The 15,334-nt window shown below is 52.6% G+C and overlaps 1 protein-coding gene across 3 annotated transcripts in view; it reads left to right on the top strand.

Moving 5' to 3' along the window:
* RAB11FIP3 (RAB11 family interacting protein 3) overlaps nucleotides 1–15,334 on the top strand; it is a 102,724-nt gene that overhangs the window by 68,101 nt on the left and 19,289 nt on the right. For 2 of the 3 annotated variants that reach the window (XM_033236410.1, XM_033236411.1), the window contains 2 exons: nucleotides 3,582–3,731; nucleotides 10,895–10,930. In XM_033236410.1, the coding sequence (XP_033092301.1) occupies nucleotides 3,582–3,731; nucleotides 10,895–10,930 (186 nt within the window). Of the gene's footprint in view, nucleotides 1–3,581; nucleotides 3,732–5,856; nucleotides 5,992–10,894; nucleotides 10,931–15,334 lie in introns of all 3 variants that reach the window. The other variant, XM_033236409.1, reaches the window with a different exon arrangement.

The following is a 15,334-nucleotide window of genomic DNA, read 5'->3' as shown; positions in this document are numbered from 1 at the left end:
CCCAGGCTGCAGGGAGGGCAGTGACACAATCTTGGGTCACTGCAATCTCTGCCTCCCGGATTCAAGTGATTCTCTTGCCTTAGCCTCCTGATTATTGGGACTACTGGCGCCCACCACCATGCCTGGCTAATTTTTTTGTATATTTGGTAGAGACAGGGTTTTGCCATATTGGCCAGGCTGACCTCAAACTGCCAGCCTCAAGTGATCCGCCCTCCTTGACCTCCCAAAGTGCTGGGATTACAGGCATTTATTTTCTCACTAGTTTTTAAGCAGTGTAACTCTTGGTGGGACGTGGTGGCTCATGCCTGTAATTCCAGCCCTTTGCGGGGCTGAGGCAGGTGGATCATGAGGTCAGGAGTTTCAGACCAGCTTGGCCAATGTGGTATAATCCCGTCTCTACTAAAAATAACTAGCTGGGCATGGTGGCATGCGCCTGTAATCCCAGCTACTCGGGAGCCTGAGGCAGGGGAGTTACTTGAATCCAGAGAGGCAGAGTTTGCAGTGAGTCGAGACTGCACCACTGCATTTCAGCCTGGGCAACAGAGCGAGACTCTTGTCTCAAAAAAATATATATATAACTCTTTTAGGGGACACATACTTTGAAAAGCTCATTTGTGACCGGATCTGATTGCTAGCTAGTGTTACCCATCTTCTGTGGACCTGGCATGGAAAGCACGTTGGGCATCCGTGTGCAGACCGTCTGGTTTACACAGCCTCTGCCGTGCAGCGGGGGCCTCTTGGTCCCCAGCATGACCTTGCATGTGGGCCTTCTCTGTTCCCGTCATGCATCAGGAAAACCTGTGCTGAGGAGAGGAGGAGATGGGGTGGGGAGGGGTGCTGAGCCCCTCGTCATTGCTTCTGAGGGAGTAGCAGATTCCACCATAGTGGCCCGGGGAGGGGAAGGGCCTCCTGGCCGATGGACCAGTGTGTGTTTTCCTCTTGCTGATTCTCCTCCCCTCAGAGGGCAGTTTTCTGTCACAGTATCTGAGTCTGTTGGTAAAACAAGCACCCAATCATAAGAAACAGAAAATAGAGTCTTCCTGTAATGTAGCCTAATTTTGGATGGTGGCTGTGGAAGGGAGCCCCTCCTCCCTGTCACTGTGTAGGAAGGGGACTGATGCAGACAGGCAGCACCAAGTCGAAGACCCTATTGGGAGGCTATGAAGTGGCGTACGCCTCCCGGTTTTGGTTTCTTTTTTGTTTTCTTTTTTCTTTTTCCTTTTTTTTTTTTTTTTTTTTTTGAGATGGAGTCTCACTCTGTCGCCCGGGCTGGAGTGCGGTGGTGCGATCTCAGCTCACTGCAAGCTCCGCCTCCCGACTTCACGCCGTTCTCCTGCCTCAGCCTCCCTAGTAGCTGGGACTACAGGTGCCCACCACCACGCCCGGCTAATTTTTTTTTTGTATTTTTAGTAGAGATGGGGTTTCACCTTCTTAGCCAGGATGATCTCGATCTCCTGACCTTGCGATCCTCCTATCTTGGCCTCCCAAAGTGCTGGGATTACAGGCTTGAGCCACCGCGCCCGGCCTCTTTTTGTTTTTGTTTTTTTTCTGAGACCAAGTCTCGCTCTGTCGCCCAGGCTGGAGTGCAGTGGCGCAATCTTGGCTCACTGCAAGCTCCGCCTCCCAGGTTCAAGCCATTTTCCTGTCTCAGCCTCCTGGGTAGCTGGGACTACAGGCGCCTGCCACTATGCCCGGCTAATTTTTTGTATTTTTAGTAGAGACGGGGTTTCACCGTGTTAGCCAGAATGGTCTCGATCTCCTGACCTCGTGATCCACCCGCCTCGGCCTCCCAAAGTGCTGGGATGACAGGCGTGAGCCGCCGCGCCCAGCCCTGGTGTGGTTTCTGTATCATTTTTACTGAAAGCCTGTGTATTTAAGGCCATGGGATTCATCCTGAGCTGTCCCAGGAGCAGTGCGTGGTGCGGGCGTTTCTGTGGGTGTGAAACTGGAACTTCTCACGGCTGAGCACAGCAGGTCTGGACAGAGCAGAGTACGTGGTCCTCCTGACTCTGCCCCCTTCTCCTGGGCACGAGGAGTCGCCTCACTCTCCCAGGCCCCTTTCTTTCCTGGAGCGGAGCAGCGCCTGGCCTGCACGGCAGGTTCTCCTGAGGACTCCTGGGGAGGGTGGGAGTGGGGAGCGCTGGAGCACAGGAGCTGCTGAAGGCACAGCTGTTTCCCGTTGCCTCCGGCCACTGTGTTTTCCAGAACTCGGCTGTGGGGGAGTCACTCTCTTCAGAAGGAGGACGGGTACTTGGAAATCCCTTCCTTTTCCCCGTTGCAATTTGCTGTTAAGTTTTAGATTAAAGTAGAAGTTTGAACTCCATCGCCCAGTGGTTGCGTGAGGACAGCAGCTCCCTAGAGAAGAGGCGAAGGTGCTTGAACCCAGATGTTGGTCTGTGTGGACCTGTGCTGTCCTGTGTGGGGCTGCGGGACTCGTGATGTGGGAGGGCACACTTGCTGCAGAGTGAGGAGAGTGAAGAGGCTGGAGTGTTTGAAACAACTGCATGTTGGGCTAAGTAAAATGTTTTATTAAAATATATCTGGGCTGGGCGCGGTGGCTCACACCTGTCATCCCAGCACTTCGGGAGGCCAAGGCGGGCAGATCACGAGGTGAGGAGATCAAGACCATCTTGACTAAGATGGTGAAACCCCATCTCTACTAAAAATACAAAAAATTATCCGTGTGTGGTGGTGGACGCTTGTGGTCCCAGCTGCTTGGGAGACTGAAGCAGGAGAATGGCATGAACCCTGGAAGTGGAGCTTGCAGTGAGCTGAGATCACGCCACAGACTCTAGCCTGGGCGACACAGCAAGACTCCATCTCAAAAAAAGAAAAAGAAAAAAAAATGCTTCTTGACTTTTTTTTTTTGAGACAGGGCCTTGCTCTGTCACCCAGGCTGGAGTGCAGTGGCATCATCACCACTCACTGTAGCCTCGACCTCCCAGGCTCGAGCGACCTTCCCACTTCAGCCTCCCGAGTACCTGGGACTACAGGCGTGTGCTTCCACACCTGGCTGATTTAGACGGTTTTTTTGCAGTTGAGGCCTCCCTCTGTTGCCCGGGCTGGTCTCAAACTCCTGAGCTCAAGCCATCTGCTTGCCTCGGCCTCCCAAAGTGCTGGGATTACAGGCGTGAGCCACCGCGCCCAGCCCACCTTTTTTTTTTTGAGATGAGTCTCGCTCGTTGCCCAGGCTGGAGTGCAGCAGCACCGTCTCGGCTCATTGCAAGCTCCGCCTCCTGGGTTCACGCCATTTTTCTGCCTCAGCCACCCGAGTAGCTGGGACTACAGGCGCCCGCTACCAAGCCCGGCTAATTTTTTGTATTTTTATAGAGACAGGGTTTCACCGTGTTAGCCAGGATGGTCTCGATCTCCTGACCTCGTGATCCACCTGCCTTGGCCTCCCAAAGTGCTGGGATTACAGGTGTGAGCCACCGCGCCTGGCCTTTTTTTTTTTTTAAACGTGACTCCCAGGACTCACGTGTGGCTTGTAGCACACCCTCTGGAAAGCACCTTCCGCACCGTCAGCTTGGGGATGCCTGTGGCCTTCAGTCAGAAAACATCATTTCTGTTTTACTTTGTAGGTCTCACACCCATGGCCAGTCTATCATCACGGTGATTGGGGGTGAGGAGCACTTTGAGGACTACGGTGAAGGCAGTGAGGCAGAGCTGTCCCCAGAGACCCTGTGCAACGGGCAGCTCGGCTGCAGCGACCCCGCTTTCCTCACGCCCAGGTAATGGCGCCTTGCACCAGCACACCCTCCTCCCTCTTCTTCCCGTGGTTGGGTGTAGGAAGTTTCCCTTTTCGGTTCGTACGCTGGTAAGAGAGAACTTGCTTTCCTTGATGCAATGTGATTAAGTAAACAATATTCAAAAATTTAAAATGTATACCTGGATTTAGGAAAGCTGGGTGAAGTCCCTCTTATCCAGCGACATCCCCAGATCACTGCATTTCTGAGGCTTCAGCAGAATCATGTGGCACAGACCTGTGTTTGGACACTCGGCTTGCAGGCTCCTTAGCTGTGGGCCGTGGATCACATGGTGGTCTGTGCAGGCTTTTGAGGGAGGCCTCAGGATCACAAGTGAGTCTTCAGATTCATTTCCTTGTAAATCTCTGACATCCCCAAACTGGAAAGCTGTGACTCTAAATAAATAGAAGCATGACACGCAGTGGGTGAGATGCCTACTCACAAACGTCCAGAGTCCTCTTGGCTTGGATCCAAACATGGGGTCCGGGTACACACGTCTGAGGGCTTGGGGCTCCCGCGTGGGAGTCGGTCCCTCGAGGATGTTCCTGAGTTCAGGGAGACCCTCGCCTGGCTGATGGGGTTGTTACTTCAATCCCTTCTCCCCTTTGTTGCTAGGTTCTTGTTGTCCATCTTTGCCGGCATTCAAGGCCGAGTCTCTTTAAGCAGCCACAAGAGTCTTCCCTTGCCCGCCACCTGCCCGCTGTTACCGAGGCCCAGGGGACCTGGGTGGAGGGCGGTGCAGGAGGGGCCATCCCTTGAGCTGAGCAACTCATCTGCCCATGGGATCCCCCTCCTTTCATTTCCCCTGTGCCCTCCCTGAAGCCACCTGTCAGCCCTGGGTGTGGGGACCCCGCACAGATGTCCTGTGTGCTGGCTGGTCCCGGCGAGCGTCCTGGAGAACTATGCATGAGTGAGGCATCGCGGGCGGGCCTCAGAGGCAGTGTGCTTGTCTTGGGCACTGTCCTCTCCCAGCGGGTGGTGGTGTCAAGGGCCAGAGGACCAGGGCATTTCTCCACTCATGTCTCTGTGCTTGGTGGTCACCTCCTCCTGCCTGTTCAGTTTGTCCCTGTCTCCTGTTCAGTGTTTTCATTGTTACCTGTTTCAAGTGTCATCTATGCTACATTGTATGTTTCACTTTTCACCTTTCTTTACTTGAGCTTCCACAGCCTGTGGGTCCCAGTGCCCAAGACGAGGCTGCCTTGCTCCTCTGCCTTCGCGTCGCAGACACAGCACCCCTGCCAGTGCCCCAGAAGCCCTTGGAGGTGAAGTCACAGGGAGGTTAGCTAGCACCATCGCGATGTAGAACACTGAGTTTTAATGCAGGTTGTTTTTTGGGGTTCTTTTTTTGAGATAGGATCTCACTTTACTGCCCAGGCTGGAGTGGTGCCATCATGGCTCACTGCATCCTCAACCTTCCTCAGCTTCCTGAATAGCTGGGACTACAGGTGTGAGCTACTACACCTGACTAATTTTTGTATGATTTGTAGAGACAGGGTTTCACCATGTTGCCTAGGCTTGTCTCAAACGCCTGAGCTCAAGCGATCCGCCCACCTCAGCCCCACAAAGTGCTGGAATTACAAGCATGAGCCACCATACCCAGCTTTAATGCACATCTTAAAAATCAGAAAACTATTGTAGATTTATCATTCATGCATAGTTTTTGCTAGAGGTAATTTTTGGAGTAATCATAAATATAGTACAGTAAGTAAAGTTTACCTGGAGATATGGTTTGCTATCACGTTGATGGGTTTTTGGCAAAAGAGAAAGCAGTGTGGTTTTTTACCTTCTTTTTAAAGAAGGGCTTTTGCTTTGCAAAGAAGCTCTCAGGCTGCCCCTGCTTTCTTCTGGGCACCTGACCCAGAGGAGCAGGTGTGTGCAGGGCCCCCTGCTGCTCGAGCTGGTGTCTGTCCTGGGCTCCTGGAGGCAGCTGAGGGGTGTGTGCTCACTGCGGTCTAAAGGCAAGAGCCAGAACATTGCACAGCTCATTCTCTGTCCACGTGCTTTTGTTCCACACCATGTCCCGTCCTGTCCCCCTCAGCCCCTTGTGCGGAGTCACAGATGACCCCACGGGTCCCCATCCTCTCCTGAACGGATGCTTCTGTCTCTCTAGCACTGACCCTCTTGCCGCAAAGCTGCACAGCATCCTCACTGATGAGGCATTTGAGTTTTACTGTAGCCAGTGCCACAAACAAATCAACCGCCTTGAGGATCTTTCCGCCCGCCTGAGTGATCTTGAAATGAATAGGTAACTGACCAGTGCCTGGCCTTGCTGTCTATTCCCAGGGTGTGGGGGACTCCCGATACCCACAGCCCCCTTGAGGGCCTGACCTGACTCCGGTGCTTCCTGAGGCCTGGCCTGGTTGCCGCGAGGCGACCAGGAGCCTCTCAGGCAGTGGGACTCTCCCTGGGGCCCCGCCTCCTCCCCTGCACGCCGCGTGCCGCCGGCGCCCTGCCCCCTCCCCTGCATGCGCAGCTCAGGCCAGCGCTTGTGTTGGTGGAGAAAGTGATCAGTCTTTGCAAGCTGTGCTGTCTGTCCTGTGTGTGAAAGAGGATTCTTTCTGCATTTTACTAAAAGATTTCTTTCATTGAGCTCATGAGACAGAATTGGGAAAGTTAAAAGATTTGGTCTTTAAGAACAGGTGTGTAAACAGCTTTCAGGATTGTTAGTTTCAGTGGAGTTTTGTGTACTCACAGTGAGCCTGTAAGGGAGCTGGCTGTCTCGGCAGGGGAGCTTCTGTGGCTGGCCCCATGTCTAACCCCCGGTTACAGAAGACAGTTTTGGGTGATCTGCACATATTGACGTGCCTATTAGGCATCGTGTTGATTTCACCTGCGGTAAAGCCCATGGGGAAGCCCCTGGGTGGACAGCCCTCTAGGAGGGTCTGGTGAAGAAATGGGCCACTTTGGAGCTTTCCACAGCAGCCCTAGCCGAGCAGAAGAGGTGAGTGAGCATGCAGGCTCATACTGGCAATCCGGGATGGCTTCTTGAAAAACGAGCCCTGGCCTGTTGGGAGGGTTTGTAAAGGTGGCAGAAAGGTGAGCTACCCTAATGGTTCTAGCATGTTTAGAGGTCTTTGTGAAACTGCTTACTGTCCTGAGCCTGCTTCTGTCCCGGCCCCCGGGGGCTTCTGCCAAGGCCAGCCCATCCTTGTTGGTGGGTGCTCACTGCTCACAGCGTTGTTGAGGCTTCTGTCCTGCCTCTAGTTCCATTTCCAGGGCACTGAACTCGTCTTAGGTTCCATGAAATGCTGTGCAACACAGGGCCTCCAGCCAGTGCCCATTCAGGTGGAGAGGATGCCAGTGAGGCCCGGCACTGATGGCCATTCTGGAGCATCAGGGGGTCTTGGCAGCACTGATGAGAAAGCAGAAGTGCTCTTTGAAGAGGGCCTTCCTGGGAGACTTGAGGCCATCCAGAATCTGGTGATTCCAAAGATCCGCTAGCCTCTATTTGAGGGGAAATCAGTTTTCGCCTGCTGTATTTGTTCAGCTAAGGGTTCAGGGCTCAGTGACAATGGCTCAGCCTGCTTGGGGAGGGGTCATTTGTTCTTCCCACACAAAGACTTGCCCTCCCACCCACCGATCAGTGGAGTGCAAGCATGTCATCTCCGTATGTGAAAGTAAGCCTGAAGACTCAGGTCTCGTCTCATTCTCTGAAGATTTTTGACTAGAAGGGTTTTTTTCCCACATTGAGAACTACCTCCAGGATGGCCATGGTTACCTCTGCTGCGCTTTGTGGGTTAGAGAAGGGACTAGGATGTAGTTAAGTACAACCAGCAAGTCCTGTGGGGCCTCACGTCCAGGTTCTGCCACCCCTTTTCCTAAGACTCTACGAAGCGGGCCAGGCGCAGTGACTCACGTCTGTAATCCCAGCATTTTGGGAGGCTGAGGCAGGCAGATCGTTTGAGGCCAGGAGTTTGAGACCAGCCTAGCCAACATGGTGAAACCCTGTCTCTACTAAAACTATAAAAATTAGCCAGGAGTGGTGGTTGCACACCTGTAGCTCCAGCTACTTGGGAGGCTGAGATGGGAGGTTCACTTGAACCCAGGAAGTTGAGGCTGCAGTGAGCCAAGATTGTGCCACTGCACTCCAACCTGGGCGACAGAGCCAGACTCTGACTCCAAAAAAAAAAAAAAAAAAAGACTCTGCCAAGTAGTTACTATGCTATTCAGTCCAACACAGTCAGGACACACAGCTGCCAGTGAGAACATTCTCCCCAGAACCCTCTGTGGAGGAGATCTGAATCTTGCCTTTTAGTTTCCATGGACTTGCCCGAAAGTAAGCTTATTTGGTCATGCTTTGTGGGTGACAAGAGGTGGTTTAGTCCAGACCACCTCTGGAAGCTTTGATGTCGGATACGATGTCTAGTCACCTCAGAACAGGCCAACAGCTATTGCATTTTCCGGGTATCCTGGAGCCTCTAAATATATTTCATTTTGTAGAAACTAAGAAGTGTGCCTTACATGGAGGTATATTTTCTTTTTTCTTTTTTTTGAGACAGAGTCTCGCTTTGTCACCCAGGCTGGAATGCAGTGGTGCGATCTCTGCTCACTGCAACCTCTGTCTCCCAGATTCAGGCGATTCTCCTGCCTCAGCCTCCCCAGTAGCTGGGACTACAGGCGCCGCCACCACACCCGGCTAATTTTTGTATTTTTAGTGGAGACAGGGTTTCACTGTGTCTCGATCTCTGGACCTCGTGATCCTCCTGCTTCAACCTCCCAGAGTGCTGGGATTACAGGCTGAACCACTGCGCCCGGCCTGCCTGGAGGTATATTTTCAAATTATAAACCTTGTTGCTGGGCTGGCAGTCCAGGCCCTGAGAGGTCAGTAGGTAAACTGAACGATGAGTCTGTCCTGTCTTGTTAGTTCTAGGGAGTCTCAACAATAATAGGATAAAATAAGATTTGTATTCAGCCTGAGTGCGGTGGCTCATGCCTGTAATCTTAGCACTTTGGGAGGCCAAGGTGGCGGATCGCGAGGTCAGGAGATTGAGACCATCTTGACTAACACAGTGAAACCCCGTCTCTACTAAAAATACAAAAAATAAGCCGGGCGTGGTGGTGGTGCCTGTAGTCCCAGCTACTTGGGAGGCTGAGGCAGGAGAATGGTGTGAACCGGAGAGGCGGAGCTTGCAGGGAGCCGAGATCGTACCACTGCCCTTCAGCCTGGGCGACAGAGGGAGACTCCGTCTAAAAAAAAATAGACCTGTATTAAAATATACATTATTAGTCTCCAATCAGGAAAGGAGAGCCACACAGTAATTTGAACAAGGAAAGTTTAATACAAAGAATGGGCTGGGTGTGGGCTGAAATCCCAGTGATTTGGGAGGCTGAGGCGGGAGGATCACATGAGCCTGGGAGGTTGAGGCTGCAGTGAGCTGTGGTTGCACCACTGCACTTCAGCCTGGGCAACAGAGTCAGACCTTGCCTGTAAAAAAAGGTAATACAAACAAACAAACAAACAAATTTTAAAATCATTAGGAAAAGAAAAAGAATGACTGCCACAGGCTATGGGAGTAATGAGGCATTGGTTGGGATGAGTAAAAAGAACTCTGCAGAGCGTAGGGAAAGCAGCCACAGGAGCAGCCGCCACCCAGGGCCCGGGCAGAGCCCCCAGCTGCAGCCACTGCTACCCAAGGCTGAGGTCTGCAGCAGCTGCAAACTGGGCGGTGGGGGCACCACCGTGCTGTCAGGGCTTGTGGGGAACCTGCCTCCAGGCTGCCAGGAAAGCTATTCTGTTGCAGGATGCTTGGCAGAGTCACCCCCTAGAGAACAGCTACCCGAATGGGGTCGGGGAAGCCCCTGGTTCTGGCTACAGTGGGCAGGATGCTCCCTAGAGTGGGGGCTAGGGAAGCTGTGTGTGTTGGAGGGTCCTGCAGAGGGTGGTCAGAACCAGGAGGCAAACCTCTTCCTGCTGTGTTCGCTCCACGGCTCCCTCTGCTGATGAGACACGCAGCATCATGGAGGAGAAGCCTGCTAAGGGCCCAGCACTGTTTCTACAGGGCCAGTAAAAAGGATGGACTTGGAGCTGAGGGGCTCTGCATTAATACCTGGCACAGCAGCTGATTCTTCTCCAGCAGATTTTTTTTTTTTTTTTTTTTTTTGAGACAGAGTTTTGCTCTTTGTTGCCCAGGCTGGACAGTGGCGTGATCTCAGCTCACTGCAACCTCCGCCTCCCGGGTTGAAGCAATTCTCCTGTCCCAGCTTCCCGAGTAGCTAGGCATGTGCCATCACGCCCGATTATTTTTGTATTTTTAGTGGAAACGGGGCTTCTCCACGTTGCCAGGCTGGTCTCGAACTCCCGACCTCTGGTGATCCACCTGCCTCGGCCTCCCAGAGTGCTCGGATTATAGGCATGAGCCACCATGCCCGGCCCCTCCAGTAGATTTTTCTGCCTGACCCTGGAAAGAAAATCATGGGTGTTTTTGAGACAGGTAAGCTGAAGAGAGATGTGGCTTTGTGAGTTCCAGGATCTTGATGGTTCTCACGCCCTGGGGGTGAGGGCGTCTTCTTGCAGGCTGAGGCTAATAGTTTAGCAGCTATACTGTAAAATACAACTTTGGACCTCAGAAATGAGAGAGAAGGTAAGTTTGGCCCATGTGCCACTGCAGATGGTTAAATCAAACAGTTGATGTGTAATTGGCTACATTTACTGCCCTGAAATGGCAACGGGAAAGGTGTCCAAACTGATGCCTAGGCAGGCGTTCTGAGCATGACGCGTCAGTGCCTAAGTCGAAGTCAGCGGCAAACTCTCCTGTCATAGCGGGACCTGGGGTCACTTTTCACTTGGGGGTCTCCAAAGGCCAAGCGTTTGGGGGTAATTTGGCTTCAGAAGCATTGGGACAGTGCAGCCAGCTGATGGGACCAGGTGTGGCGCTGGCCCCTCAGTCACAGTCTGGGGTGGCTGCATCTGGAAGCCTCTTTGGGGGCTGGAGTAACGAGACGTATGCGGCCTCATCCCAGCACCCCTGTGTCCTTGCTGTTTTGCTGAGTGAGCATTTGTGCATGGGCTTGCCTGGGGGGGCCCTGCATGCCGGGAGCACTGCTGAAAGGCCGCCCACCCCGTATCTCCACAGCCTGAGTTTCCTGCTTCCTCCTGCTCCTGTCTGTCTGTTCTAACAATTTTCCTGTTTATTTTGTTTTCTGCGCAGTCCGACAAAGCGGCTCTCCAGCAAGAAGGTGGCAAGGTAGGTGGGTCTCTGATTCCTGCTGAAAAACGTTCTGAAGTGGATAATTAATCATAGTTTTTAAAAAAACATTTTAGAAAACGTTCTTTTCCAAGATATTTTTTAAACTCCTACAAGTTACTTTACATGGTTTGGGACTGAAGGTATCCTGAGGGGGAAAGGGGTTTCCAGGGCTGTGAATTTGGACCTGGATTTGTGAGCAGGAGGTGGGTGTCAGAGCTTTTGGTGCTGGGCCTGTTGGGTGTTCACTAAGGTCTGGAAGGGGCCACCATCCCCAGATGTCTGCTGTATGTTAGTTCTGAGGTACCGAGACCCAGTGAGGAGCCTGACTTCTCAGAGCCGGGGCTGGGCAGCTCCCCAAGGTGAGGTGAAGGTGAGGGGTGGGTCTGACTCCAATTCCTAAAGACCATTTCTTCATTTTTCAGCTTTGCATAGACCTATTGGCTTCCTGCTGTGAAAGATGGCAACATACACTTTTATCTTCCTCCCCTGCCAGTTCTTACCAAAATAAGCATGCAGGGTTAAGGCCCTTCCCAGGGAGCCACACAGTGTGGCTGCCAGGTGGCCTCTGCTGCCATCAGAGACTGGCTTCGTGTCTTTATCTGCTTTGCCTTCCCTGTCCCCATCCTGCTTCGTGGCCCAGCCTCTGGCAGGGCCAGGAGACGCCTCTCCGGCTTCCTCTGGAACATCCCTCCCCGGAGCCTCCTCTCTGCCCCGTTGTGCTGGGCATTCTCCAGGCCTCGTGGCTGTGGTCCTGGATGGGTCTCCCCACACCAGTGAGTTCCTTTGTTTCGGTGGTTGGATCCTCTAGCTCCCTGGCCCCGTCTTCCTTCTTGTTTGTTTTCTCCATTTTTTGTCCAGCACATCTTCCTGTAGCTTCTTGAGAAAAGGGGTGCTCAGGAGATAAACTTGAACCTCGGTTGGTTTGGACTGTGAGAGTGTGGATAGTTTTCCTGTAAGATTTTTGACGGCATTGCTTATGTTCTAGAGCTAGAGTTGCTACCCTGAGGTTTAACCTTTCTGACTCGGTTTCTTTGTGACCAATCTGGGCAACATAGTGAAACCTTGTCTCTAAAAAAAAAAAAAAAAAAATTGGCAAGGTCTTGCTGCATTGTCCAGGCTGTCGTGCAGTGGCTATTCACAGGTGCGAGCATAGCTCCGACAGCCCCAGACTCCCTGGGCTCAAGTGATCTTCCCAGCTCGGCCTCCCAAAATTCTGGGATTACAGGTGTAAGCCACCACACCCAGCCAGGGACAGAAACCTTTTGTTTTCCATTTTCTTTTATTTTGAGACATGGTCTTGCTCTGTCACCTGGGCTGAAGTACTGTGGTACAATCGCAGCTCACTGCAGCCTGTACCTCTCAGGCTCACTCCATCCTCTCACCTCCTCCCCCTGAGTTCCTGGGACTACAGGTATACATTGCCATGCCCGGCTAGTCTTGTAATTTTTAATAGAGATGGAGTTTCACTGTGTTGCCCAGCCTGGTCTTGAACTCCTGGGCTTAAGGGAGCCTCCCACCTTGGCCTCCCAAAGTACTGGGATCACAGACATGAGTCGTCATACCTGGCCATGGATGGAAACTTTTTTCTTTTCGTTTCTCTTCTCTTTTCTTGGCTTTCTTTTCTTTTTGAGACAGTCTTGCTCTTCCTTGCTCTGCCTTGCTCTGTGCAGTGACATGATCACAGCTCACAACAGTCTTCACTTCCCAGACCTCCCAAGCTCAAGCGATCCTCCCTCCTCAGCCTCTCGAGCAGCTGAGACCACAGGTGCATGCCACCATGCCCAGATAATTTTTTAATTTTTTGTAGAGACAGGCCCCGACTGGTCTTGAACTCCTGGGCTCTAGCAGTCCTCCCACCTCGGTCGCCCAGAATGTTGGGATGACAGGCATGAGCCACCGCGTCCCACTTGTTTTCCATTTTCTGTCATTTTAGGGGCGAGGGGCTAGGGGAAGCCACTGAAAATCAGTGTAGGCCAGGCGCGGTGGCTCACATCTGTAATCCCAGCACTTTGGGAGGCCGAGGCGGGTGGATCACCTGAGGTTGGGAGTTCAAGACCAGCCTGGCCAACATGGAGAAACCCCATCTCTACTAAAAATACAAGATTAGCCAGGTGTGGTGGCGGGTGCCTGTAATCCTAGCTACTCAGGGGGCTGAGGCAGGAGAATCGCCTGAACCCTGGAGGCAGAGATTGCAGTGAGCCGAGATCGTGCCACTGCCCTCCAGCCTGGGCCACAAGAGCAAAACAGTGTCTCAAAAAAAAAAAAAAGAAAGAAAAAGAAAAGCATTGAGCTCTTAGGAATGTGAAGTGAATCCCCAGGTACACTTTTGTTACCACTTCAGCATCACCTTCCTCCTCACTTCATCATCTTTTACTCCAGACAGGTTGTAGCTGGTGACATGAAAGGCCAGTCAAGGCCAGCTGAGGCATCTCCTTGAGGCCTGCTGTGCTTAGGATGGGGTGCAGCCTGCAGCTGGCTGTCACAGCCTCGTGTCAGAAACACCCTTTAAAATTTAGTGTTTCCTTCATGGGTACCCTTTGGTATAAAAGAAACCCAATCTGATCCAGGCACGGTGGCTGACGCCTGTAATCCTAGCACACTGGGAAGCCGAGGTGGGCGGATCGTGAGGTCATGCGCTCGTCGAGAACCAGCCTGACCAACATGGTGAAACCCCATCTGTACTAAAAATATAAAAATTAGTCAGGCGTGGTGGTGCGCACATGTAATCCCAGCTACTCAGGAGCCTGAGGCAGGCGAACTGCTTGAACCCAGGAGGCAGAGCTTGGAGTGAGCCGAGATTGCACCATTGCACTCCAGCTTGGGCAACAGAGTGAGACTTCGTCTCAAAAAAAAAAAAAAAAGCCCAATCTGCAGTTATCTGTAGTTAGAGTTTACAAAACAGAGGCATGTTCTACAGTATATCTATCCACATATATATATGTAAATATATATATGCAACATTTAATCTGCTGTTTTGCCCCAAATCTGCCACAAGAGGCTAAGGAAGCACAAAATAACAAAATCGTGATTTGCTTCTCGCAGTTCTCAGCCCTTCGCGTTGCACTGTTGCTGAGATGGTGGGTTTTGCTAGCAGCCATTGTAGCCCCTGGGCTTGGCTGCCTTGTCACCCCCCTCAGCCTTGTTCCATCCCTGTCCATGCGATGGAAGTGATTTTCTTCAGTCAGCTGTGCGTGTGCAGGGACAGGGGCTCCAGGCAGAGCCGAGTCCATCGGGACAGGCAGAAGTGCTCACAGCAGGCAGGCTCCTAGGGCCCTGGGTGGGAGGCCTCAGGGATCCCTGTACCTCCTTGCTGACCAGCCAGGCTTGACCTACTGCCCTTTGGGGCAGATCAGGCTTTTTCCACAGCTCCCTCTCTGAGGGGAGGGTTCTCCCAAGTGAGGTGCGGTGTAGCTGGAGAATCCCTCTTTCTGGGGGATTTAAATAAGCAGCCCGGCCGGACACGGTGGTTCACGCCTGTAATCCCAACACTTTGGGAGGCCGAGGCGTGCAGATCATGAGGTCAGGAGTTTGAGACCAGCCCGGCCAATATAGTGAAACCCCATCTCTACTAAAAAAAAAAAATAGAAAAAGTTAGCTGGGCATGGTGGCAGGTGCCTGTAATCCCAGCTACCTGGGAGACTGAGGCAGGAGAACCGCTTGAACCTGGGAGGCAGAGGTTGCAGTGATCTGAGATAGCACCGCTGCACTCCAGCCCAGGCGACAGTTCAAGACTCTGTCTCAAAAAAAAAAAAAATTTAGGCCGGGCGCGGTGGCTCAAGCCTGTAATCCCAGCACTTTGGGAGGCCGAGACGAGCGGATCACAAGGTCAGGAGATCGAGACCATCCTGGCTAATACGGTGAAACCCCGTCTCTACTAAAGAATGCAAAAAAAAAAAAAAGCTAGCCGGGCGACGAGGCGGGCGCCTGTAGTCCCAGCTACTTGGGAGGCGGAGGCAGGAGAATGGTGTAAACCCGGGAGGCGGAGCTTGCAGTGAGCTGAGATCCGGCCACTGCACTCCAGCCTGGGCGACCGAGCGAGACTCTGTCTCAAAAAAAAAACAAAAAAAAAAAAAAAAAATTAAATAAATAAGCAGCCCCACACGCCATGCTGAGGACCCTCTGCCTCACACTGGTGGCCGTGTGTGGTGGCTGCACGCTGGGTACCTGGGATAGCCGTGCCCGAGTCAGCTCCAGAAGTGCCTAAGCCTCTAGGACAGCTCAGAAGTACTGACAGGCCCCAGGCCGTGGCCTCTCCCCAGGATAGGCTCTGGGTTGCAGCTTCCTGCCTGGAGTGGCTCATGTCTGAGGGCGAGATCATGGGCATTTAAGAGCAGCGACTGGCCAAGAACGTGATCCGTGTCAGCAGCAGCTTTTGAGAATCTGATGAAATCCCCAGAGCCC

The sequence above is a fragment of the Trachypithecus francoisi genome, unplaced genomic scaffold (genome assembly GCF_009764315.1).
Source record: "Trachypithecus francoisi isolate TF-2019V2 unplaced genomic scaffold, Tfra_2.0 Lachesis_group15, whole genome shotgun sequence".
In the NCBI taxonomy this organism is placed as follows: domain Eukaryota; kingdom Metazoa; phylum Chordata; class Mammalia; order Primates; family Cercopithecidae; genus Trachypithecus; species Trachypithecus francoisi.
Note: the sequence above shows the minus strand (reverse complement) of the source record. Positions and strands in the feature narration are given on the sequence as shown.